Source organism: Platichthys flesus, chromosome 3, assembly GCF_949316205.1.
Source record: "Platichthys flesus chromosome 3, fPlaFle2.1, whole genome shotgun sequence".
In the NCBI taxonomy this organism is placed as follows: Eukaryota; Metazoa; Chordata; class Actinopteri; order Pleuronectiformes; family Pleuronectidae; genus Platichthys; species Platichthys flesus.
The window spans coordinates 165,941-191,706 of NC_084947.1; the positions used below are offsets into that span (position 1 = coordinate 165,941).

Consider the following 25,766-nt stretch of genomic DNA (forward strand, 5'->3'; position numbering starts at 1 on the left):
GTATGAACACTGATAATGTCAGGACCAGAATACCTCCTGGGAACCAGAGCTTGGTACTGGTGACACTTGACGTCTTGCTCAAGGTCAGAGGTGAATTAAGGTTAAATAAGGTTTGAGTTAGTCATGAACTGGTCCTGGTTCATGTTTAAACAAACTGTTTTCCATGATGACAAACCGTCCTAATGAGGGAAGCTGCACAAGCCTGTGTGTGCGACAGGTGATAATCTGTTAAAACCATTAAGGTGTTAGCAACACGTGGATCATCAAAGGGTCCCATCGGACAGACGGGTGCTCAGACAGACGGGTTACCTGGACTAAGATACAGAGACACACGGGAGTCTACGTCTACCTGTCTGTAAGTTTACCTGTCTGTCTCCGGACGTGTCTGTGTGTTTCCCTTTCTCTCTCTGGACGTGTCTGTGATAACCTGTCTGTCTCTACATGTGTTTGTGTGTTTACCTGTCTGTCTCTGGATGCGTCTGTTTTCACCTGTCTGTCTCTACATGTCAGTCAGTTTACCTGTCTGTCTCTACATGTCTGTCAGTTTAGCTGTCTGTCCCTACACGTGTCTGTGTGTTTACCTGTCTGTCTCTACATGAGTTTGTGTGTTTACCTTTCTGTCTCTGGACGCGTCTGTGTTTACCTGTCTGTGTCTGGACCTGTTTGTGTGTTTACCTGTCTGTCTCTACATGTGTCTGTCAGTTTAGCTGTCTGTCCCTACACGTGTTTGTGTGTTTACCTTTCTGTCTGTCTCAGGATGGTGTCGTGTTTGGAGATAGGTGTCATCCTGTAGATTTCCCATCATGCATCTCTCTGCTGTGTGATGGAGCCTGTTGCCATGGAGGAGCTGGTCAGAAACATGTCCAGGTGTCAGCACCTGGGCTGGATGAACGTGATTGGTGAGTTGATGATGATGTCACACAGGTTAGATGACACATCTGAACACTGTCATAAATCACCAGCTCACTATATACAGCTTTACAAAGTGAATACTATACTAGTAGTACTAGTGACGACTATATACAGCTTTACAAAGTCCCTTGTACTATTGCACAACAACACAATTTGACTTTTGCTTGTCACGGTAAAGAATGATTTCCTTCCTCTCTGTTTAAAGATGTAAGAAAACATTAATGCAGGGAATAATCTCCAGAGGTGGCAAAGGTATTCACATTCTTTACTTAAGTAAAAGTACATATACTAAAAAAAAAAAAAGACTGGTTAAAGTAGAAATACTTATTCATCTCCTTTACTCAAGTAAAAGTAAGAAAGTACAGGGTCTGAAATGTACCCAAGTCCAAAAGAAAAAAAGAATTTGAACTTCAATCTTACACGATGCGTCTTGGTTACTCGGCAGAAGGAGTTTGTCACCAACCTGCACAAAGCTGGAGTCAAACTAACTCACTGGACTAAGTCTTGTTTTGCTGCCAAACTTCAGACAGAAGAATAAAGACTGAGCTGAACTGAGCTCCTGCAGGAGCACCTGGATCAATCTTTACAGGGAGTAAATGGATGGGGAATGTGCTGGCGCTGATTAAGTGCCTCCTCTTTGTACACAACGCCCGTCGCTACCACCAATCGGATGGTTTGGTTAGGTCCTCGGATCAAACTTCACTACAGGAAGTCATAGTCCTAAACAGGTTTCCGTACGTGAACCCGCGGAACGATCATTCCCGGCACAGCCGCTCGACCTCGGTCGACCACGGCAGGTTGGTCGGGAATATGCCGCCGGGCCTGCGCCTCCCGAGGCAGCGGGCAACGTGCAGAAAGTGGTCATCCGTGGAGGTTTAAACCAGCAACAAGTTTACTGGTTTAACAGGGTAAAAGTTAAAGATTGTCATGATTATTAAATACTCAAGTAAAGTACAGACACCTGAAAAATCAACTTAAGTACAGTAATGAAGTATTTGTACTTCGTTTCTTGTGTGGAGGACTGGGGAAAATACTCGTTAAGTGTAATAACCGTATAGGGAACAGTAGAACCAGATGCTGAAGCACCTGGAGAGCAAAACAGCACATTGAAGTTTTCAACTGGTTCGAAGTTCATCGACTTTGTCAAAAGTTTGTAGATTTCAACTGTATTAAATATCGTAAATGACCAGAAAAAGTTAGAAAAGTGACTGTTTATAAAAGTTTGTAAACTTTGATTCAAACATTTGATTGTTTTTTATCAGTTGTTTGTTGTTATAGTTATTAAGGAGTTCTGCTGTTTCTGTGTCATGTGACGTGTTGTGATGATGTCACAGAGCTAAAGAGCGCCTCCATTCATTGGCTGTCATGTGGTCAGAGGGCGGAGCCTGACGTGTGGAGTAAAATGTTCTGCATCCTGTCAGACGCACAATTACTGCTGCTCCACAACCTGGAGGTAGGAAATACATAAATAAATATATCAGATAAAAATCCTCCTCCTCATGTTCAGCTACACTTCCACATTTCTCAGGTTCTTCACATCAAAAGCCTTTAAAGGGAAGGAGATACTTTTATTTTTGAAAGCGTGGAGGGCATCCTGTCTCTAATGTGAGCCCTTCACAATAATGTTTCACAGTGAGACAGGAAGTGGACGTCTTATTTCTTCTTCTTCAGGTTCATCCTCTTCTTCTGGCAGAGAGGGCGGAGACTTGTACCGTTTGGTTGCTAAGATACACTTTGCATGTGACCTCAGCCCACAAAGGTACGAGACGGACACACACTGACAGACACACACCACACATTCACAGACACACTTTCGCAGACACAGTGACAGACACACATTCACAGATACACACTGACACACACACTTCACAATCACAGACACACTTTCGCAGTCACATTACACACTCATAGACACACACTGACAAACACACACTACACACTCACAGAGACACACTGTCCGAGGATGGATGTGGATTTTGACTTGAACGGTGAGAAAATATTTTCAACATGAATGTAATTTTTCAAAGCTCAGTATGGATTTTGTGAGTTCTTTGTGTATTTGTGAGTGTGTTTCTTTGGGTTTTGTGAGTGTGTGTCCATCAGGATTTATGTCGTCTCTAATCTCTGTGATTTGTCACATTAATAATCGTATAATCTGGGATCTGAGGTCAGTTGCCATGGTAACGTGCCTGTCCACTCCTCTGGTCACACATCATCACCTACTGAAAGGTTAAAGGTCACATGATGTATCTTACCTGTGATAATGACGATTATATTAATGAATATAAAAACAATGTTAATAATGTTAGAGTAAGACAAATTTTTGTTAAAATAATGATGCTTATATGACAATTATGCTAATAATAAATATTATTATTATAATAATAACGACAGTGATAATAATATGGATAATTTTGATAATAATGTTTATTATTATCATGATGATTAATAAGATTACTAATAAATACACAACACAAAAAATCAGAACAGGTGCAAAACAAACAACCAAATCATCAATCAATCAATGAATCAATCACATCGTATTAGTATAGTCTCATATGCTCAGGTCCCAGTTTGTCTCCTCGTCTTTAACCAGGTGAGACGTCCTCTGTTCTTCACCCTCAAGAGTCAAACTACTGAGACCTTCAACAGGTGAAGAATGTGTGAGGATCGGTCTCCCAGGACGGACACTCATCTTTCTGATGTCCTCTGTGACACGGGTCATCTGTTGACTAGAGTCTTTACAGCTTTGATTAGAATAACATGATTACACCATCAGGATCCACCATCATAATCTCTAATTCTCGATCCACCATCATAATCCAGGGGAAGACTCCGGGGGAAGAAGTCCAGTCAGCAACATGTATTGATGAGATATTAATATCTTTGATGAGATACGGATGGAGAAGCTGGGAAGAGAAGCTCCATGTGTCATGTGACCCATACCTTCTAGACCTATAGCAGCAGAACTGAGATCAGGTCTAAGACGAACCTGGACCGGCTCTGACTAGAAGCTTTATCGTAGAGGAAGGTTTGAATCCTCAACGTACAGAGGGAGTCTGCCTCCACAACGGAAGCTGAGATGATTCCACACGAGAGGAGCTGGATGCTGAAGCTCTGGCTCCTCCTCCTCCTCCTCTTTCTCTAGAGACTTTAGGGACAACAGCCTGAATTCTGGGAGCTCAGGGCTCTAGTGGTGATAAGGTACGATCAGCTCTTTAAGGTTTGATGCTGACATATTATTAATGTAGGTGAGGAGGAGAATTTTAAATTCTAAATGTAGCAGGAAGTCAGTGAAGTGAAGCTCACACAGGAGACATGTGGTGTCTGTCCTGGTTGTCTTCAGGACAATGCTGCAGCATTGAGGACAAACTGTAGAGTCTTTAACGACTTCCTGCTGGAGCCTGATATAAGGAATTAGAATAATCATGTCTGGATGGAACAAAGACCTGGATTCATTCTTCTGAGTCTTTTTGAGAAAGGACATGTCTGATGCTTGAGATATAACGCAAGTGGAAGAAGGCCGTCCTAGAAATTAGCTTTAAATGAGAATCAAAGGACAGATCAGGATCAAAGATCACTCCCAAGTTCCTGATGTTTCATTGGAAGCAAAGACGATGTCGTCTCGAGCAGCTTCATCGTTAGATCATGTGTCTCTAACGTGTTTAGGGTCAAGTATCAGAACCTCAGTTTTTGTTGAGTTTAATAAGAGAACATTACAGCTCATCCAGGTTTTTATGTCCTTGAGACATGAAGATTAGTTAATTGATTACTTTGTTCAGGTTTTATTGACTAATATAACTGGGTGTCATCCGCAAAGCAGTGGAAATTTACCGGGTGTGTCTTGATAATGTTTCCTAGTGGATAGTAAAATTGGGCCGAGCACAGAGCCCTGTGGAACACCATGGTTAACTTTGGTGCGCACCGATGACTCATCATTAATTTGCACGAATTGGGAGCGATCAGAAAAATACGATTTAAACCAGTTAAGGGCGGTTCCATTAATGTTAATTAACTGTTTGAGTCTTTGTAATAAAATGTGATGGTCAATTGTGTCGAATGCTGCACTGAGATCTAACAGAACGAGGACAGACACAAATCCCTGATCTGAGGCTATTAAAAGGTCATTAGTGACTTTTGCCAAGGCTGTCTCTGTACTGTGATTGGCTCTAAACCCCGACTGAAGAAGAAACTCTCACAGCTGATTGGCTACAACCTTCTCAGGATTTTAGAAATGAAGGAGAGGTTAGATATTGGCCTGTAATTGGCTAAAACCTCTGGGTCTAGGGTGGGTTTTTTGAGAAGGGGTTTGATGACAGCTATTTAAAAAGACTGTGTTAAGTAACGAACTATTAATTAGGGGCAGAATTTCTTTAAGTAATTTGGTAGGAATGGGATCTGAGATACAGGTTGTTGGTTTAGAACCTGGGATTAATTTGGTAAACTGATCACGGGTGATCAGAGAGAAGCTGTCTAAGTAATGGGTAGGATTCTCAGCCGTTTCTGAGATCTCTGTTGTTGGGAGGGTATTAGTGCCAATTGAGGGCAGGAGATGGTTGATTTTATTTCTAATAGTTTGAATTTTATCATTAAAAAAGGTCATAAAGATATCGCTATTTAGGGATGGAGGAATACTGGGTTCGGTGGAGGTGTGACTCTCTGTCAGCCTGGCTACAGTGCTGAAGAGAAACCTGGGGTTGTTTTTATTCTCTTCTATTAGTTTTGAATAGTAGGCGGCTCTTGCTTTGTGGAGAGCCTTTTTATATTCTTTAACACTATTCTTCCAGTCTATGAGGTTTTCAACATTGTTGCTGGAGCGCCACTTCCTTTCTAGTTTTAATTGTTTAACTCATTTGTCTGGGAATTATACCACGGAGCTAATTTACTATGTTTGACATGTTTCATTTTTAGAGGCGCTATTGAGTCTAATGTTAATCGTAATGAGTCTGCAGAGCTATCGACGAGGTGGTCGATCTCAATGGAGCTCAGGTTTTTAAAGTATTTGATGTTTATATCTACGGATAATACGGGTTTAAATGTAATTGGAATTATTTCCTTAAATTTAGCTACTGCACTATCAGGTAGACATCTAGAAAATGAATTTTTTATTAGTAGCATATATTCAGTTATTTAAAAATCGAAGGTTATTAAATTATAGTTTGATAGAACTGGATTGCGCGGAAGTACTGTTAAATGTTCAATTGCGACACCGTACAATAAATGCTACGCTAAGGCATCATTATTATTGTCATCATTAATATTAAAGTCACCAACAATATTTGCTCTATTTGTTGTTATAAATATCTGCTTGATAAAAACTCAGAATAAGCCCCAGGAGCCCGTTCAACTACAGCAAATATGATTACACACCTGTCTGTGTGTAATGAGGCTGGTCTCCATGGAAAGACTACAAACACTCCCATGATGCATTTTGTCTGTTCCAGATGTTCCAGGGAGGGGAGTGCGCCGACAGAGCATGTCCAGTAGCTTCGCTGTGGACACACCCACTGCCAGAGTGACGGTGAACACACACACACACACACACACACACACAGACACACACACACACAAACACACACACACACACGCACAGAGGACTCAGCTGGTTGTTTCCATAGTAACAAGAGGTCAGCTACCAATCAGCAGTTTGTCTCCCCCTACGGGTGAAACTCTGACATCATAGATGACATCAGAGATCCTTCAAGTAAAAGTAGAAATATCACAGACTTAAAGTAATCCACTACAACTAAAACACACACAGAGACACATATACACCATCAGTATGAGTATTATATGTCAGATCCTGATTGGTTCTGATTGGATCTTCGTCCTCCTCTTCCTCAGGGTTTCCTCTCTCGGCGTTTGAAACAGTCTCTGCGTCGAACTCGTTCGCAACCAAAACTCTGTCGTCAGAGCAGCGTGAAGAATGACGCCATCACCTCCACAGACGCCAGGTAACAAACACGCTTATTTGATAATCAATAAGTAAGAAGAATAGCCAGAGTTCTGCTGGTGTTGTCTGAATGATCGATAGCGTGGCCCTCGTCTTGGATCAGTGACACCTAGACTTCCTGCTGGATCAGGTCTGGTCCTCGTTCAGGGGGAAACATCTTCTGACGGCTGTTGACTTAGACCAGAAAGATGTGGAGGGGGTGCAACTCCTGTTTTGATCTGCTTCTGTTGAGCTGTGTGTGTGTGTGTGTGTGTGTGTGTGTGTGTGTGTGTGTGTGTGTGTGTGTGTGTGTGTGTGTGTGTGTGTGTGTGTGTGTGTGTGTGTGTGTGTGTGTGTGTGTGTGTGTGTGTGTGTGTGTGTGTGTGTGTGTGTGTGTGTGTGTGTGTGTGTGTGTGTGTGCGCGCGTGCGTGTGTAAATCTCTGTACCACACACTGGAGGACGGGGGAGGATTAAATAAAGGAGGGGGGTAGGGCACCCTCACTGCAGGGGAGGGGCAACTGCTGAGAGAGAGAGAGAGAGAGAGAGAGAGAGAGAGAGAGAGAGAGAGAGAGAGAGAGAGAGAGAGAGAGAGAGAGAGAGAGAGAGAGAGAGAGAGAGAGAGAGAGAGAGAGAGAGAGAGAGAGAGAGAGAGAGAGAGAGAGAGAGAGAGAGAGAGAGAGAGAGAGAGAGAGAGAGAGAGAGAGAGGTTTTCAGCCTTGTGACCAAACATCGTCAGGCTTAGCAGTTTCTCAACCTTCCTCCTCCATCTTTCTCTTCCATCCTCCTCCTCCATCTTCCTCCTCTTCACTAACGGAGAACATCCCCCTCCTCCGCCTCTTTCAGGATGCTCGGTGAGTTTGTCCTCACGCATCAGTGTCTTTGTCCTCTGAGCGTCTGAATAACTGTGCTGCAGTGAAGCACTGCTGTGTGTGTGGGGGGGGGGGCATCTCTAACCTGATTTGCATGATCTTACATGCTGCAGTTCTGTGTGTTAGCCTGCACACAGCTAGTCTAGTATGTTAGCATGTTGCTAGGATGTATACATGTTGTTAGTCAACATCTTTAACTAAACAAGGTTAAGCAGCAGTTCACACACAGGCATGTTTTTTTCTTGCAGTGCATTTCTTCACTGAAAAGATGTTGATTTATATGTTTCATCCATCAATAGTTCTATGTTGGAGTGTTTGTTATTTTCGAGATGTGTCTATACATCGGTTTGGCCAATCACAGCCTTGTGAGCTCCGCCTCTCTCTGAATACCTGGACTCTGGTTTAGTTTCACCTTGTGAAGGTAGAAAGCAGAACTTTGAACCGTGACAAGGCAGTAAGTTCCAGGTTCTGTGGTGGAGAAGAGCTCAAACACGACAAAGCTGTGACCACGATCCGTCTTTCCCATTCTGCCCCTTCTCTAAGAAAAAAGGCTTAGTGTGTATGAATGGTGAGAGATGACCACTCAGTGCTTTGAGTGGTCATCAGACTAGAATAGATCCATAGAAATACAGACAATAGTTGACTTGTTCTTAAAAGGTTCTGTACACTCATCATGACATTCCTGTGGTTCCTGCATACATTATTAAAAGGAGCACTGGGTCGTATAGAAAGTGGAACCTCCAATAGAACCTGGTTCGGAAGAAATCAGTTGAGGGATTGCATCTGTGAACTGGAGAGTTTGACTTTGAAGAGGCAAACTCAGCTGGATACTCGCGTCAAGAACAACACAACAAAATGACACAACACCACCTGAGCCAAGACCCGAGGGAACCAACAGAACAAAGTAGCGGAAGTGACCCTAAGCACAGGACTCCTGGTTGGACACAGGTGAGGGAACAGGAAGTAGAATCACTTGAGTCTCTCGGTTCTCTTGATTAAGAAGAAGAACCTCTAATGTTTTCATCATCACGATGTTCTTTTAAACATGCTAATGATGTCATCTGATGATGGTCCGACCCTAATTCCGTTCCCCATCATTCACCTGCTCTGTGACCGTTCTCCAGTTTAAAGTCACTGTTGGAACAAAGTTGGCAGTACTTATGAGAGTTCAGAATCCGCGCTGCAAACTTTTGGATATCAGTGTTTTCTTACTGGCTCTTTTTGCACAAACATTGCTTTCATAAATTCACTATGTACCTTCTTCACCATTGGGAACACACAGTACTCCCCTGGGTCTTTGTCTACCAGTACTTTGGAGGAGGAAGCATGACCGCACTAGGTGCACAACCCAACAAAGAAACAAACCTCCTCTGCCCAGGATCCTACTCGCTAATGTCAGTCTCTGGACGAAAAGCTAGACAGACTGTGACTGTCTATCACCCTGGAGAGTTTCTCCTTCAACAGACCCAACAGAACCCAGCTCTCAAGTGAGTTCAGAGTAGGAGCTGTGTGCTTCATGTTTAAGCCACACACTGCTCCCTGGTTCTGGAGCTGCTTATCATCGAAGTTGGACCCTTCTCACTCCCCGGAGAGTTCAGCTCAGTCTTCCTAACAGAAACAGAGACGGGCAAGGTCCTGCAGGAACTGACAGACCGGTCTTTGAGAATACAGCTAATGGAAACATAATTTACTCTCTCATACGATATAAAATATATCAGTCTTCCTCATCTGCATCCTGAAGTGTCCTTGAGCAAAATACTGAATCCCAAACTACCCCTCATATAAAAAGTGCTGCCTATAAATGCACTGAAGGAATGTGTGTGAATGGCATAAAAAAGTTCTGTCAAGCTTTGAGTGGTCATCAAGACCAGAAAAGATCTATATAAATACAGACCCAATCCTGACATTGTTCAGCCTATCGGACACAGGGAAGTGCCGGCCACACAGGCATCTGGGGAAAGGGAGGCTGGAAACGAGAGACAGTCCTTCAAAGGGTCAGACCCACACAAAGCCTCCAGGCCAAATGGCATCCTGGGTGTGCGTCGATCAACTGGCAGAGATGTTAACCACAGCTCCAACCTCTCCCTGGTCCTTGGTCCCTGACCCCTCCGAGGCATCATCAAAGTCCAAACCCGTTTCAGTTTGCATACAGACCGAACAGAACCGCAGCAATCGCCTTGGCAACTCAAGCCAATCACCCGCCAGCACGAAGAGAAAACATATGACACCACGTTCTTCATTGATAACAGCTCAGCAACACCATCATTCCCTCAGATCTGGTATCGATGCTCCTGATATTGGTCTAGATATTTGACTTCCTGACAGACAGGCCCACGGTGATGAGTCAGCTGATGTGTGCTCAGCCCCTCTGGTTCTCCCTGTTCTCTCATGACTGTACTGCTGAGTACATTTCCAGATTCTTCTTCTGTTTCTTCCTCACTTCTCTGTGCCCTTCAGTCATGAAGCCTCTTTTCACATTGTGTTAATTCTTGCTAAGTCCACATTTGAGATGTGAAGCTATATTTTTATTATTGTGATTCATGAATATGGGCAATATAAATAGTATTTTTGATTGATAAGTGAATATTTTTTCTTAAAAATCTTCTCTTCACCTCTGCGTGTTTCAGGTGTGTAATGCAGCAGCTGCGTTGTGATAGCCAGGAGTCATTGCTAAGCGCTGGCTGTGTGTCGTCTCTGGAGCTCAGGATGGACCAATCAGTGATCATTAAACCTGTCCACTCGTCCCTGCTCGGACAGGACTACTGCTTCGAGGTCACACAGAAATCACACACAGTACATAACTTACAACGCATTGACCCTTGTGTTTCTGTGGTGATGACCTCTCACCCTGTCTCCTAGGTAACAACCTCGACAGGCACCAAATGCTTCTCCTGTCGTTCGGCGGCAGAGCGAGACAAATGGATGGAGAACCTACGACGAGCCGTTCATCCCAACAAAGACAACAGCAGGAGGCTGGAGAACGTCCTGACGCTGTGGGTCATTGAGGCCAAAGACCTGCCCGCCAAGAAAAGGTACCGGGCGCTGCGTACTAGATCTAACGCTTTTGGGCGCCACACCAAAACCAGTTGTTGTAGGATCCATTACTTCTGTAGTGTAGTAGCTGTTGTACTTGTACCACAGGTACTTCTGCGAGCTGTGTCTGGATGACAGTCTGTACGCTCGGACATCATGTAAACTGAAGACAGACAACATCTTCTGGGGTGAACGTTTCGACTTCAGCAGTCTGCCGTCCGTCAGTGCCGTCACCCTCCACGTCTACAAAGACACAGACCGAAAGAGGAAGAAGGATAAGAGCAGCTATGTCGGTTTGGTCAACATCCCTGTCCCCATGGTGACCAGCAGACAGCTGGTGGAGAAGTGGTACTCGGTGAGCACGCCCAGTACAAGTCGAGGTACGTAGGTCCTCATTCAAACGAGTCCAAACCAAACTAGAGTATGACTCTGGAAAAATCTTCTGTCAGAACCTTACGAAACTGATCTGAACCTGAATATCATTTCGCAATTTGACCAAAACTTGAAAATATGTTATGGTTTTTATTCACAAACCAACAAACATCCAAACTCTCATATTCTGACTCCCAACAACGGGACCACAGAGTTCCCATGCCAACAGCCTTGTCTCATGTTTTCTAGGTAAGGCGTCTGTGCCCATGGTGCGAATCAAAGCTCGTTACCAGAGCATTGTCATCCTGCCGATGGAGCAGTACAAAGAATTTGCAGAGTACATCAGCTCCAACTACCTGCTGCTGTGCAACACACTAGAAGCCGCCATCAGCCTAAGAGCTAAGGAGGAGCTTGCCGCTGCACTCGTCCACATCCTGCACAGCACCGGGAAGGCCAAGGTAGCGCTGCACCTACACCAAACCCTCCCCCTCACAAAACAGCCACATCAAAAACCTGAACTTTGACCCATATATTTAGGACTTCCTCACAGACCTGATGATGTCAGAGGTGGATCGTTGCCGAGACAATGACCAGCTGATCTTCAGAGAGAACACCCTGGCAACAAAAAGCATCGAGGAATACCTGAAGCTGATTGGACAAAAGTACCTACAGGATGCCCTGGGTAACCGATGGATCAGTTAAACAGTTTTTACTTGTTCAGGTGATAAGATGTTAATCTCAGATGTTCCTGTGTTCAGGTGAGTTCATCAAAGCTCTGTACGAGTCAGACGAGAACTGTGAGGTGGACCCGTCACGCTGCTCGACCTCTGACCTCGCAGAGCATCAGGCCAACCTGAGGATGTGCTGCGAGCTCGCCTTCTGCAAGATCCTCGACTCGTACAGGTACACCTATACACACACACACACACAAACACACACATACACACGACAGTACCAACACCTCTGTGTATCATTCGATCAGGGTCTTCCCTCGGGAGCTGAAGGAGGTGTTTGCGTCATGGCGTCAGGAGTGTGGTAACCGAGGTCGACCTGATATCAGTGAGCGTCTCATCAGCGCCTCATTGTTCCTGCGCTTCCTGTGTCCTGCTGTGATGTCACCATCGCTGTTCGACCTGATGCAGGAATACCCTGACGAGCGCACAGCGAGAACTTTAACTCTCATCGCCAAAGTCATCCAGAACCTCGCCAACTTCAGCAAGTACGTCAAACTCTTATTATAAAGTAAACAGGAGCAATTTCATTTTGAGGTATAACAGAGGACTTTTTATTGTGAAACATGAATCACCTGTGTAATAGGGTTAGGGTGATATATGTAGTGCCTTACCTGTTTGTTTCTTTTTTGCTACAGGTTCGGCACAAAGGAGGAGTACATGCTGTTCATGAACGATTTCGTGGAGCGTCAGTGGAGCAGCATGCAGCGTTTCCTGCAGGAGATCTCGAACCCAGACGGACTGAACCACACGGCCGGCTTCGACGGATACATCGACCTCGGCAGGGAGCTGTCAAGTCTGCACACCCTGCTCACCGAGCTCGACCAGGTAACACACTGACCAGGTAGCACACTGACCAGGTAACACACTGACCAGGTAACACACTGACCAGGTTACACACTGATCAGGTAGCACACTGACCAGGTAACACACTGACCAGGTAACACACTGACCAGGTAACACACTGACCAGGTAACACACTGACCAGGTAACACACTGACCAGGTAACACACTGACCAGGTAACACACTGACCAGGTTACACACTGACCAGGTAACACACTGACCAGGTAACACACTGACCAGGTAACACACTGACCAGGTAACACACTGACCAGGTAACACACTGACCAGGTAACACACTGACCAGGTAACACACTGACCAGGTTACACACTGATCAGGTAGCACACTGACCAGGTAACACACTGACCAGGTAACACACTGACCAGGTAACACACTGACCAGGTAACACACTGACCAGGTAGCACACTGACCAGGTAACACACTGACCAGGTTACACACTGACCAGGTAACACACTGACCAGGTAACACACTGACCAGGTAACACACTGACCAGGTAGCACACTGACCAGGTAACACACTGACCAGGTAGCACACTGACCAGGTAACACACTGACCAGGTTACACACTGATCAGGTAGCACACTGACCAGGTAACACACTGACCAGGTTACACACTGACCAGGTAGCACACTGACCAGGTAGCACACTGACCTCTCTCCACCTGTCTTTCTCTCCACCTGTCTTTCTCCAGGTGTCTCTGTCGAAGCTCGGCCCTCTTCCTCGGATCCTCAGAGATGTTTCGACAGTGCTGGCTAACCCTGGGGTCGTGGTTAATCATGGGGGGGTGTCCTCTCCAGAGCCTCAGCGGGTAGTGTCACCGCCCTCACTCTCTCCGCCCCCTCTGTCTCCACCACTCTCCCCACCGCTGGCCACCTGTAATCCCTCCATTGGCCTGCAGGGAGGCGTCGGACTGGATGGAGGGTTAGCAGCATTTTCCTATTAGCATTAGCATCAAACACTTCCTGTGTAATAAGTAATCGAATGTGTGTTATTTGTCTGGGTGCAGCTTGGTGGATTTTACCAGACTTCCGTCTCCAACTCCAGAAAACAAAGATTTGTTTTTTGTCACTAAAGGGTCAAGTCTTCAGCCTGCGTCAGGTGACCTTTGATCTGTGATCTTTAGTAAATCAGCCTCCATGTTTCCTGAGCGAGTGTGTGACCTTTGATCCTTCCTGTGCTGCTGATGTCACCTCCTGTAGGCCTTCAGGGCTCTCCAGCTCCGAGCTCTTCCTACTCAGAGCCCAATGAGAACGAGGCTGCCTTTGAAATGACCAATGGAGCCAGGAGGGAGGGGCCAGAGCTAACCAATGACAGCCGCAGTCGGTCTCTGGTCGACCTGCAGGACTCCTCCCCTAGCGATGGCCTGGATGACAGCCAATGGCAGCGCAGGACAGGGCTCCTCCCTCTGTCCTTCCAAAATCCGGTGTATCACATGACTACCACGTCTCCACGACAACCACAGCAGCAGACAGAAGCCACGCCCCCGGACGGCTCCGTGGGAAACGCAGACGAGAGGAATACCATGGCGACAAAACCGGCTTTTCTTACCCAGATGTCCGTGGGGCTCGGCGGGGGGGAAAGGACGTCGGCCATGTCGAGTAGCAGTAGTGGAGAAGAGTACTCGAGACGAGCGCTGTCCCTGACGGACACGCTGACAGGTACCATGATGACCTAGAACTTTACAAACTGTGATGAGATCCAAATACAGTATGAACTCGGTCAAATACAATTCTGTTCATGATATGACTTATCACTTCTTATTGTATTGCTCCTCCCCCTCAGGTGGTCCCACCCCCCCTCGTCAGAACTCGTCAGGCCCTCAGAGACGCATTGATCAGCCTCCCCCCCCCAACTCCGCTCAGCCAGGACCCCCTCGAGGCCGGACACCTCCCAGCATGCTCATTGGCAGCGGGGGCTCCGCCTACCCACCCCGCCCCGCCTCCGGCAGCATGATGTCATCGAGTCCAGATTGGCCGAGCAGCGGGCAGACGCGGCTGAGACAGACGTCGTCCTCGTCCAAAGGAGACAGTCCCGAGAAGCCACGCCCTGCTGCCAAGGTAACCAGACTGCTGCTATAGGAACCTTTGATCCCCTGTACCACGGAGCTCACCACATCCAGCTACACCTAACCATCACATGACACTGGTTATAAACTCATTACTCCGCTAGATATGAACATGTGCACATAAAAGGGGCGGGTTTGCTGCATATGACCTATCACAGATATGGACAAGTCAAGAGGATTCTGAGACAGTCTGTGGTACTGGGAGCACTCTACTGGTCAGTCTGGTTCTGTTGGTCTCCAGCAGCTGACAGAGGTTCATCCTCTGAGGAGAATCTAGATCTTTCAGAAGCTCATCAGAGGAGCTCAGAGGATCTCGTGGGTCTCTGAAGACCCTGGTCCTCCTCAGAGACTCGAACAACCAGCTCCACAGATCATCTAAGAACATGATGTCATGGTTCAAAGGGGGTGATTGGTCAGTGGGCGGAGCTCGCAGGTCAGCTGCTCAGGTTGAGTGACCATGGTGATTTACCCTGATAACAAGTGTACAGGTTTCATAGAACTGAAAACTCTGAAGTTACCTGAAGACCACAAACCCTGCTCAAGTAAACTGTTACCAAGTCAGAGATTAACCAGGTTAACTCTGTGTGTCTGTGTGTGTGTCTGTGTGTGTGTCTGTGTGTGTTCAGGCTCCTTCTCCCTGTGCGTTGGACCGGACCGCTGCTTGGCTTCTCAACATGAACTCCACCTCTTCTTACTGCGAGGCGGAGGATGATCGCCATGACGATGCCCTTGTGGAAAAAGTATGAAATACTACAACAGGTTCTGACTGTGTGTGTGTTTCTGACTGTGTGTGTGTTTCTGACTGTGTCTCTGTTTCTGACTGTGTGTGTGTTTCTGACTGTGTCTCTGTTTCTGACTGTGTGTGTGTTTCTGACTGTGCCTCTGTTTCTGACTGTGTGTGTGTTTCTGACTGTGTGTGTGTTTCTGACTGTGCCTCTGTTTCTGACTGTGTGTGTGTTTCTGACTGTGTCTCTGTTTCTGACTGTGTGTGTGTTTCTGACTGTGCGTGGGTTTCTGACTGTGTCTCTGTTTCTGACTGTGTGTGTGTTTCTGACTGTGTCTCTGTTTCTGACTGTGTGTGTGTTTCTGACTGTGTCTCTGTTTCTGACTGTGTGTGTGTTTCTGACTGTGTGTGTGTTTCTGACTGTGCCTCTGTTTCTGACTGTGTGTGTTTTTCTGACTGTGTGTGTGTTTCTGACTGTGCCTCTGTTTCTGACTGTGTGTGTGTTTCTGACTGTGTCTCTGTTTCTGACTGTGTGTGTGTTTCTGACTGTGTGTGGGTTTCTGACTGTGTCTCTGTTTCTGACTGTGTCTCTGTTTCTGACTGTGTGTGTGTTTCTGACTGTGTCTCTGTTTCTGACTGTGTGTGTGTTTCTGACTGTGTCTCTGTTTCTGACTGTGTCTCTGTTTCTGACTGTGTGTGTGTTTCTGACTGATTGTGTGTGTTTCTGACTGTGTGTGTGTGTTTCTGTCTGTGTCTCTGTTTCTGACTGTGTGTGTGTTTCTGACTGTGTCTCTGTTTCTGACTGTGTGTGTGTTTCTGACTGTGTCTCTGTTTCTGACTGTGTCTCTGTTTCTGACTGTGTGTGTGTGTTTCTGACTGATTGTGTGTGTTTCTGACTGTGTGTGTGTTTCTGTCTGTGTCTCTGTTTCTGACTGAGTGTGTTTCTGACTGTGTGTGTGTTTCTGACTGTGTCTCTGTTTCTGACTGTGTGTGTGTTTCTGACTGTGTGTGTGTTTCTGACTGTGTGTGTGTGTTTCTGACTGTGTGTGTGTTTCTGACTGTGTGTGTGTGTTTCTGACTGTCTCTGTTTCTGACTGTGTGTGTGTTTCTGACTGTGTGTGTGTTTCTGACTGTGTGTGTGTTTCTGACTGTGTCTCTGTTTCTGACTGTGTGTGTGTTTCTGACTGTGTCTCTGTTTCTGACTGTGTGTGTGTTTCTGACTGTGTGTGGGTTTCTGACTGTGTCTCTGTTTCTGACTGTGTGTTTCTGACTGTGTTTGTGTTTCTGACTGTGTGTGTGTTTCTGACTGTGTGTGTGTTTCTGACTGTGCCTCTGTTTCTGACTGTGTGTGTGTTTCTGACTGTGTCTCTGTTTCTGACTGTGTGTGTGTGTTTCTGACTGTGTGTGTGTTTCTGACTGTGTGTGTGTTTCTGACTGTGTGTGTGTTTCTGACTGTGTGTGTGTTTCTGACTGTGTCTCTGTTTCTGACTGTGTGTGTGTTTCTGACTGTGTCTCTGTTTCTGACTGTGTGTGTGTTTCTGACTGTGTGTGGGTTTCTGACTGTGTCTCTGTTTCTGACTGTGTTTCTGACTGTGTTTGTGTTTCTGACTGTGTGTGTGTTTCTGACTGTGTGTGTGTTTCTGACTGTGCCTCTGTTTCTGACTGTGTGTGTGTTTCTGACTGTGTCTCTGTTTCTGACTGTGTGTGTGTGTTTCTGACTGTGTCTCTGTTTCTGACTGTGTGTGTGTTTCTGACTGTGTGTGTGTTTCTGACTGTGTGTGTTTCTGACTGTGTCTCTGTTTCTGACTGTGTGTGTGTTTCTGACTGTGTGTGGGTTTCTGACTGTGTCTCTGTTTCTGACTGTGTCTCTGTTTCTGACTGTTTGTGTGTTTCTGACTGTGTCTCTGTTTCTGACTGTGTGTGTGTTTCTGACTGTGTCTCTGTTTCTGACTGTGTCTCTGTTTCTGACTGTGTGTGTGTTTCTGACTGATTGTGTGTGTTTCTGACTGTGTGTGTGTGTTTCTGTCTGTGTCTCTGTTTCTGACTGTGTGTGTGTTTCTGACTGTGTGTGTGTTTCTGACTGTGTGTGTGTTTCTGACTGTGTCTCTGTTTCTGACTGTGTCTCTGTTTCTGACTGTGTGTGTGTGTTTCTGACTGTGTGTGTGTTTCTGTCTGTGTCTCTGTTTCTGACTGTGTGTGTTTCTGACTGTGTGTGTGTTTCTGACTGTGTCTCTGTTTCTGACTGTGTGTGTGTTTCTGACTGTATGTGTGTTTCTGACTGTGTGTGTGTGTTTCTGATTGTGTGTGTGTTTCTGACTGTGTGTGTGTGTTTCTGACTGTGTCTCTGTTTCTGACTGTGTGTGTGTTTCTGACTGTGTGTGTCTTTCTGACTGTGTGTCTGTTTCTGACTGTGTGTGTGTTTCTGACTGTGTGTGTGTTTCTGACTGTGTGTGTGTTTCTGACTGTGTCTCTGTTTCTGACTGTGTGTGTGTTTCTGACTGTGTCTCTGTTTCTGACTGTGTGTGTGTTTCTGACTGTGTCTCTGTTTCTGACTGTGTGTGTGTTTCTGACTGATTGTGTGTGTTTCTGTCTGTGTCTCTGTTTCTGACTGTGTGTGTGTTTCTGACTGTGTGTCTGTTTCTGACTGTGTGTGTGTTTCTGACTGTGTGTGTTTCTGACTGTGTGTGTGTGTAGTACCAGCAGGAGATTGCGTTGCTGCAGGAGAAGTTGCGTGTTGCGTCTCTGCGTCAGGACGAGTGTGAGACTCGTCTGCTGGTTCAGGATCAACAGAACCAGAGGATGCTGCAGGAATACCAGGTACTGTGATGTCATCAGTCACCTGACTCACCCACCAGTGATGTCATCAGTCACCTGTGATGTCATTAGTCAGCTGACAGTGTGTTTGTGTTTCAGTCTCGTCTTGAGGACACAGAGAGTCGACTGAGACGACTTCAGGACGACAAAGATCTTCAGATGAACAGTATCATCAGCAGGTGACCTGTCTGTCTCTACCTGTCTGTCTCCTCCTGTCTCTTAGCAGCTGTCTGTCTCGACCTGTCTGTCTCTACCTGTCTGTCTCCTCCTGTCTCTTAGCAGCTGTCTGTCTCGACCTGTCTGTCTCTACCTGTCTGTCTCTACCTGTCTGTCTCGACCTGTCCGTCTCTACCTGTCCGTCTCTACCTGTCTCTTAGCAGCTGTCTGTCTCTACCTGTCCATCTCTACTTGTCCGTCTCTACCTGTCTGTCTCTAACTGTCTGTCTCTACCTTTCTCTTAGCAGCTGTCTGTCTCTACCTGTCCATCTCTACTTGTCCGTCTCTACCTGTCTGTCTCTACCTGTCTGTCTCTACCTGTTTCTCTCTACCTTTCTGTCTCTACCTGTCTGTCTCCTCCTGTCTCTTAGCAGCTGTCTGTCTCTACTTGTCCATCTCTACTTGTCCGTCTCTACCTGTCTCTCTCTACATGTCTCTCTCTACCTGTCTGTCTCTACCTGTCTGTCTCGACCTGTCTGTCTCGACCTGTCCATCTCTACCTGTCCGTCTCTACCTGTCCGTCTCTACCTGTCTCTTAGCAGCTGTCTGTCTCTACATGTCCATCTCTACCTGTCCGTCTCTACCTGTCCGTCTCTACCTGTCTCTTAGCAGTTGTCTGTCTCTACCTGTCCGTCTCTACTTGTCCGTCTCTACCTGTCTGTCTCTACCTGTCCGTCTCTAGTTGTCCGTCTATACTTGTCTGTCTCTACATGTCCGTCTCTACCTGTCTGTCTCTTCCTGTCCGTGTCGTCCTGTCCTTCTCGACCTGTTTCTCAGCAGCCGTCTCTCTCTACCTGTCTGTCTCTACCTGTCTCTCTGGACATGTCCGTCTCGTCCTGTCTCTCAGCAGCTGTCTATCTCTACCAGTCTCTCTCTACCTGTCTCTTAGCAGCTGTCTGTCTCTACCTGTCTGTCTCCTCCTGTCTCTTAGCAGCTGTCTGTCTCTACTTGTCCATCTCTACTTGTCCGTCTCTACCTGTCTCTCTCTACATGTTTCTCTCTACCTGTCTGTCTCTACCTGTCCGTCTCTACCTGTCCATCTCTACCTGTCTCTTAGCAGCTGTCTGTCTCTACATGTCCATCTCTACTTGTCCGTCTCTACCTGTCTCTCTCTACATGTCTCTCTCTACCTGTCCGTCTCGACCTGTCCGTCTCTACCTGTCCGTCTCTACCTGTCCGTCTCTACCTGTCCGTCTCTACCTGTCTCTTAGCAGTTGTCTGTCTCTACCTGTCCATCTCTACTTGTCCGTCTCAACCTGTCTGTCTCTACCTGTCCGTCTCTAGTTGTCCGTCTATACTTGTCTGTCTCTACATGTCCGTCTCTACCTGTCTGTCTCTTCCTGTCCGTGTCGTCCTGTCCTTCTCGACCTGTTTCTCAGCAGCCGTCTCTCTCTACCTGTCTCTCTCTACCTGTCTGTCTCTACCTGTCTCTCTGGACATGTCCGTCTCGTCCTGTCTCTCAGCAGCTGTCTATCTCTACCAGTCTCTCTCTACCTGTCTGTCTCTACCTGTCTCTTAGCAGCTGTCTGTCTCTACCTGTTTCTCTCTACCTTTCTGTCTCTACCTGTCTGTCTCCTCCTGTCTCTTAGCAGCTGTCTGTCTCTACTTGTCCATCTCTACTTGTCCGTCTCTACCTGTCTCTCTCTACATGTCTCTCTCTACCTGTCTGTCTCTACCTGTCCGTCTCTACCTGTCCATCTCTACCTGTCTCTTAGCAGCTGTCTGTCTCTACATGTCCATCTCTACTTGTCCGTCTCTACCTGTCTCTCTCTACATGTCTCTCTCTACCTGTCTGTCTCGACCTGTCCGTCTCTACCTGTCCGTCTCTACCTGTCCGTCTCTACCTGTCTCTTAGCAGTTGTCTGTCTCTACCTGTCCATCTCTACTTGTCCGTCTCTACCTGTCTGTCTCTACCTGTCCGTCTCTAGTTGTCCGTCTATACTTGTCTGTCTCTACATGTCCGTCTCTACCTGTCTGTCTCTTCCTGTCCGTGTCGTCCTGTCCTTCTCGACCTGTTTCTCAGCAGCCGTCTCTCTCTACCCGTCTCTCTCTACCTGTCTCTCTCTACCTGTCTGTCTCTACCTGTCTCTCTGGACATGTCCGTCTCGTCCTGTCTCTCAGCAGCTGTCTATCTCTACCAGTCTCTCTCTACCTGTCTGTCTCTACCTGTCCGTCTCGTCCTGTCCTTCTCGACCTGTCTCTCAGCAGCCGTCTCTCTCTACCTGTCTGTCTCTACCTTTCTCTTAGCAGCTGTCTGTCTCTACCTGTCCATCTCTACTTGTCCGTCTCTACCTGTCTGTCTCTACCTGTCTGTCTCTACCTGTTTCTCTCTACCTTTCTGTCTCTACCTGTCTGTCTCCTCCTGTCTCTTAGCAGCTGTCTGTCTCTACCTGTCCATCTCTACTTGTCCGTCTCTACCTGTCTGTCTCTACCTGTCTGTCTCTACCTTTCTCTTAGCAGCTGTCTGTCTCTACCTGTCCATCTCTACTTGTCCGTCTCTACCTGTCTGTCTCTACCTGTCTGTCTCTACCTGTTTCTCTCTACCTTTCTGTCTCTACCTGTCTGTCTCCTCCTGTCTCTTAGCAGCTGTCTGTCTCTACTTGTCCATCTCTACTTGTCCGTCTCTACCTGTCTCTCTCTACATGTCTCTCTCTACCTGTCTGTCTCTACCTGTCTGTCTCGACCTGTCTGTCTCGACCTGTCCATCTCTACCTGTCCGTCTCTACCTGTCCGTCTCTACCTGTCCGTCTCTACCTGTCTCTTAGCAGTTGTCTGTCTCTACCTGTCCGTCTCTACTTGTCCGTCTCTACCTGTCTGTCTCTACCTGTCCGTCTCTAGTTGTCCGTCTATACTTGTCTGTCTCTACATGTCCGTCTCTACCTGTCTGTCTCTTCCTGTCCGTGTCGTCCTGTCCTTCTCGACCTGTTTCTCAGCAGCCGTCTCTCTCTACCTGTCTGTCTCTACCTGTCTCTCTGGACATGTCCGTCTCGTCCTGTCTCTCAGCAGCTGTCTATCTCTACCAGTCTCTCTCTACCTGTCTGTCTCTACCTGTCTCTTAGCAGCTGTCTGTCTCTACTTGTCCATCTCTACTTGTCCGTCTCTACCTGTCTGTCTCTACCTGTCCGTCTCTACCTGTCTCTTAGCAGCTGTCTGTCTCTACATGTCCATCTCTACTTGTCCGTCTCGACCTGTCCGTCTCTACCTGTCCGTCTCTACCTGTCCGTCTCTACCTGTCTCTTAGCAGTTGTCTGTCTCTACCTGTCCATCTCTACTTGTCCGTCTCTACCTGTCTGTCTCTACCTGTCCGTCTCTAGTTGTCCGTCTATACTTGTCTGTCTCTACATGTCCGTCTCTACCTGTCTGTCTCTTCCTGTCCGTGTCGTCCTGTCCTTCTCGACCTGTTTCTCAGCAGCCGTCTCTCTCTACCTGTCTCTCTCTACCTGTCTGTCTCTACCTGTCTCTCTGGACATGTCCGTCTCGTCCTGTCTCTCAGCAGCTGTCTATCTCTACCAGTCTCTCTCTACCTGTCTGTCTCTACCAGTCTCTCTCTACCTGTCTGTCTCTACCTGTCTCTTAGCAGCTGTCTGTCTCTACTTGTCCATCTCTACTTGTCCGTCTCTACCTGTCTCTCTCTACATGTCTCTCTCTACCTGTCTGTCTCTACCTGTCCGTCTCTACCTGTCCATCTCTACCTGTCTCTTAGCAGCTGTCTGTCTCTACATGTCCATCTCTACTTGTCCGTCTCTACCTGTCTCTCTCTACATGTCTCTCTCTACCTGTCTGTCTCTACCTGTCCGTCTCTACCTGTCCGTCTCTACCTGTTTCTCTCTACCTTTCTGTCTCTACCTGTCTGTCTCCTCCTGTCTCTTAGCAGCTGTCTGTCTCTACTTGTCCATCTCTACTTGTCCGTCTCTACCTGTCTCTCTCTACATGTCTCTCTCTACCTGTCTGTCTCTACCTGTCCGTCTCTACCTGTCCATCTCTACCTGTCTCTTAGCAGCTGTCTGTCTCTACATGTCCATCTCTACTTGTCCGTCTCTACCTGTCTCTCTCTACATGTCTCTCTCTACCTGTCTGTCTCTACCTGTCCGTCTCTACCTGTCCGTCTCTACCTGTCCGTCTCTACCTGTCCGTCTCTACCTGTCTCTTAGCAGTTGTCTGTCTCTACCTGTCCATCTCTACTTGTCCGTCTCTACCTGTCTGTCTCTACCTGTCCGTCTCTAGTTGTCCGTCTATACATGTCTGTCTCTACATGTCCGTCTCTACCTGTCTGTCTCTTCCTGTCCGTGTCGTCCTGTCCTTCTCGACCTGTTTCTCAGCAGCCGTCTCTCTCTACCTGTCTCTCTCTACCTGTCTGTCTCTACCTGTCTCTCTGGACATGTCCGTCTCGTCCTGTCTCTCAGCAGCTGTCTATCTCTACCAGTCTCTCTCTACCTGTCTGTCTCTACCTGTCCGTCTCGTCCTGTCCTTCTCGACCTGTCTCTCAGCAGCCGTCTCTCTCTACCTGTCTCTCTCTACATGTCCGTCTTGTCCTGTCTCTCAGCAGCTGTCTGTCTCTACCTGTCTCTCTCTACCTGTCTGTCTCTACCTGTCTCTCTGGACATGTCCGTCTCGTCCTGTCTCTCAGCAGCTGTCTGTCTCTACCTGTCTCTCTCTACCTGTCCCTCTCTACATGTCCGTCTCTACCTGTCTCTGAGCAGCTGTCCGTCTCTACCTGTCCCTCTCTACTTGTCCATCTCGTCCTGTTTCTCAGCAGCTGTCTGTCTCTACCAGTCTCTCTCTACCTGTCTCTCTCTACATGTCCGTCTCGACCTGTCTGTCTCTACCTGTCTCTTAGCAGCTGTCTGTCTCTACCCGTCTCTCTCTACCTGTCTCTCTCTACATGTCTCTCTCTCTACCTGTCTGTCTCTACCTGTCTCTGAGCAGCTGTCCGTCTCTACCTGTCTCTCTCTACCTGTTCCTCTCTACATGTCCGTCTCTACCTGTCTCTGAGCAGCTGTCCGTCTCTACCTGTCTCTCTCTACCTGTCTCTCAGCAGCTGTCTGTCTCTACCTGTCTCTCTCGACATGTCTCTCTCTACCTGTCTCTCTCTACATGTCCGTCTCGACCTGTCTGTCTCTACCTGTCTCTTAGCAGCTGTCTGTCTCTACCCGTCTCTCTCTACCTGTCTCTCTCTACATGTCTCTCTCTCTACCTGTCTGTCTCTACCTGTCTCTTAGCAGCTGTCTGTCTCTACCTGTCCATCTCTACTTGTCCCGCTCTTCCTGTCTCTCTCTACATGTCCGTCTCGACCTGTCTCTGAGCAGCTGTCTGTCTCTCTTACAGGTTGATGGCAGTAGAGGACGAGTTAAAGAAGGACCACTCGGACATGCAGGCTGTAGTCGACTCCAAACAGAAGATTATAGAGGCTCAGGTCTGTTGACCTCTTTTATATTTATATCATCATTACATCGTTTTATCTTTATGTTGCATTCATATTCACATTTGTATATTATGTTTACTACTAGACCTCCTCAGCCTCTGACCTGTCTGTCTCTCTGCCCCGTCTCTCAGGAGAAGCGGATAGCGAGTCTGGACGGGGCGAACTCCCGCCTGATGGCGGCGCTGACGCAGCTGAAGGAACGCTACGCCGTGACATCACAGAGGAACGGGCTGTCTCCTAGCAACACGTCGTCCCTGCAGATCACGGAGAACGGAGAGTTCCGCAACTCCAGCAACTGCTGAGCTCATTGGTTGTGACAGCTGGTTGGGGGTGGGGCCTGATGCAGAACTATCTCATCAAACACACCATTTTTTTTACATCAATCAATTAACACAATCAACCCTCAGCTCCTCTAGTCTGGCTCCGCCCCCTTTCCTAGGTTATGATCCATTTCCTGATTTTGATTTGCATGTTTCTTAACAACAGCTGACATCACATCCTGTTTCCTTGCTCTGGTCCAATCAGATTTACTCCAAATGTTTATGGTTCATACATCGATCATTTTTAAAAGAACAGTCCAACACTGTCGTCTCAGTTCCATGTCTGTGTACACAGACAGGTCCTGGTCAGCCTAGCTTAGCATTAGCCGGGAAGCAGAGAGAGACTGACCTAGTTAGCCTAGCCTAGCTCCACAGAGCAGAACATTAATGGAACTGTTGCGTTGTTGTCGCTTCCTTAGCGTCAAACGTTGTTGTTAGTTTTGTGTTAATTTTACTGATTTTAATGTAAACATCAAATTCTATTGTGAGACAGTAAAAACTATAAATTGTGATGAAATGTTTATGAAAAGACACACACACACACACACACACACACACACACACACACACACACACTGTCACCTGCTGGACTCTGTTGCTCGATGTTGCTTCTGTCTCTGTATTTATTTTCTTCTTAGCGATATTTATCAATATTTATAAAAGATGCTCCAATAAACTATAACACTATCAAACTGTTGCTGTGGTGATGAATGACACTATGGCAGTGAGTAACACGCTCACACACACATCACTGTAACGATGGAGTACACATGGTTCCCGCCCAGGAACTAGCCGGTGAGAGTCGGTGGTTCAAAACCCTGTTTGAGGGTCACAGTGGGCGTGTCGGACCTTGGCCTGCAGATGAGGCTGTTAGCTGTTAGCTGTTAGCATCAACCTGAGGCCTCAGATACAAACAACAAGCTGCTGTACTCTAACAATGTGGGGGAGTTTTATATATATATATAAATATGATTTTTAATCAGTTAATCAAGTGTCTTATGCGCCCCCTGGTGTTTCTTAAAAGAAAGTGCAGCTCACAAGGTAAGACCAACACACCGGAAGTCTGGCTTTTATCTTTCAAAGGAAAGGCTTAGGACTTCGGTTGAATAATGAATCAGTTTGGTCTTGAAATCGATTTAAAGCTGTTAATACTCAGAAAAGTTTGTAACGTGACGACCCGGAGGGTAATAGATTACTTTAGAGTTTATACACTCGAACACAAACGGGCTTTTATTTTGAAGGTCTGTACCGGAAGTCTGTTGATTTCTGCAGAGAAGGAGGAGCTGAAGGTCACAGCTGCAGGAACATCTGTATCGATCACCATCGCTAATCATCTGCACGAGGACAGACGCGTGCCGTGAGACAGGACGGAGCGACAGACGGCTGCTACTTACCTGTCTGTCTGATCCTCCATCAGCTCTCTCTCTCTCTCTCTCTCTCTCTCTCTCTCTCTCTCTCCTGCCTGTCTCCCCTCCACCACCTGTCTGTCTGCA

At 46.9% G+C, this 25,766-nt stretch overlaps 1 protein-coding gene across 4 annotated transcripts; it reads left to right on the forward strand.

The window, feature by feature from the left end:
- Positions 1-20: 20 nt before the first annotated feature.
- Positions 21-24,959, forward strand: dab2ipa (DAB2 interacting protein a). Of its 4 annotated transcripts, XM_062382054.1 has the most exons (23): positions 21-355; positions 757-899; positions 2,247-2,365; positions 2,584-2,671; positions 6,357-6,433; positions 6,757-6,866; positions 10,342-10,486; positions 10,574-10,746; positions 10,856-11,127; positions 11,369-11,577; positions 11,657-11,801; positions 11,878-12,022; positions 12,102-12,338; positions 12,489-12,678; positions 13,404-13,633; positions 13,719-13,810; positions 13,912-14,370; positions 14,495-14,769; positions 15,404-15,517; positions 18,196-18,318; positions 18,415-18,494; positions 23,857-23,944; positions 24,085-24,959. In XM_062382054.1, exons 2-23 carry the CDS (start codon positions 824-826, stop codon positions 24,253-24,255), a joined length of 3,618 nt encoding a protein of 1,205 aa, XP_062238038.1. In that variant the 5' UTR covers positions 21-355; positions 757-823; the 3' UTR covers positions 24,256-24,959. The 4 variants fall into 4 exon arrangements, with proteins under 4 accessions (XP_062238038.1, XP_062238039.1, XP_062238040.1 ...); XM_062382055.1 differs by lacking the exon at positions 21-355 and having other exon boundaries at positions 506-899; XM_062382056.1 differs by lacking the exons at positions 21-355; positions 757-899; positions 2,247-2,365; positions 2,584-2,671 and adding an exon at positions 3,364-4,116.
- Positions 24,960-25,766: the final 807 nt, after the last annotated feature.

Bases quoted from the DNA above. Each gene is read 5' to 3' on its own strand.
- dab2ipa (XM_062382054.1), top strand. From the start codon at position 824: ATGGAGCCTGTTGCCATGGAGGAGCTGGTCAGAAACATGTCCAGGTGT. The intron at 2,366-2,583 runs GTAGGAAATACA...CTTCTTCTTCAG, and splicing joins TGCTGCTCCACAACCTGGAG to GTTCATCCTCTTCTTCTGGC. The intron at 12,679-13,403 runs GTAACACACTGA...GTCTTTCTCCAG, and splicing joins TGCTCACCGAGCTCGACCAG to GTGTCTCTGTCGAAGCTCGG.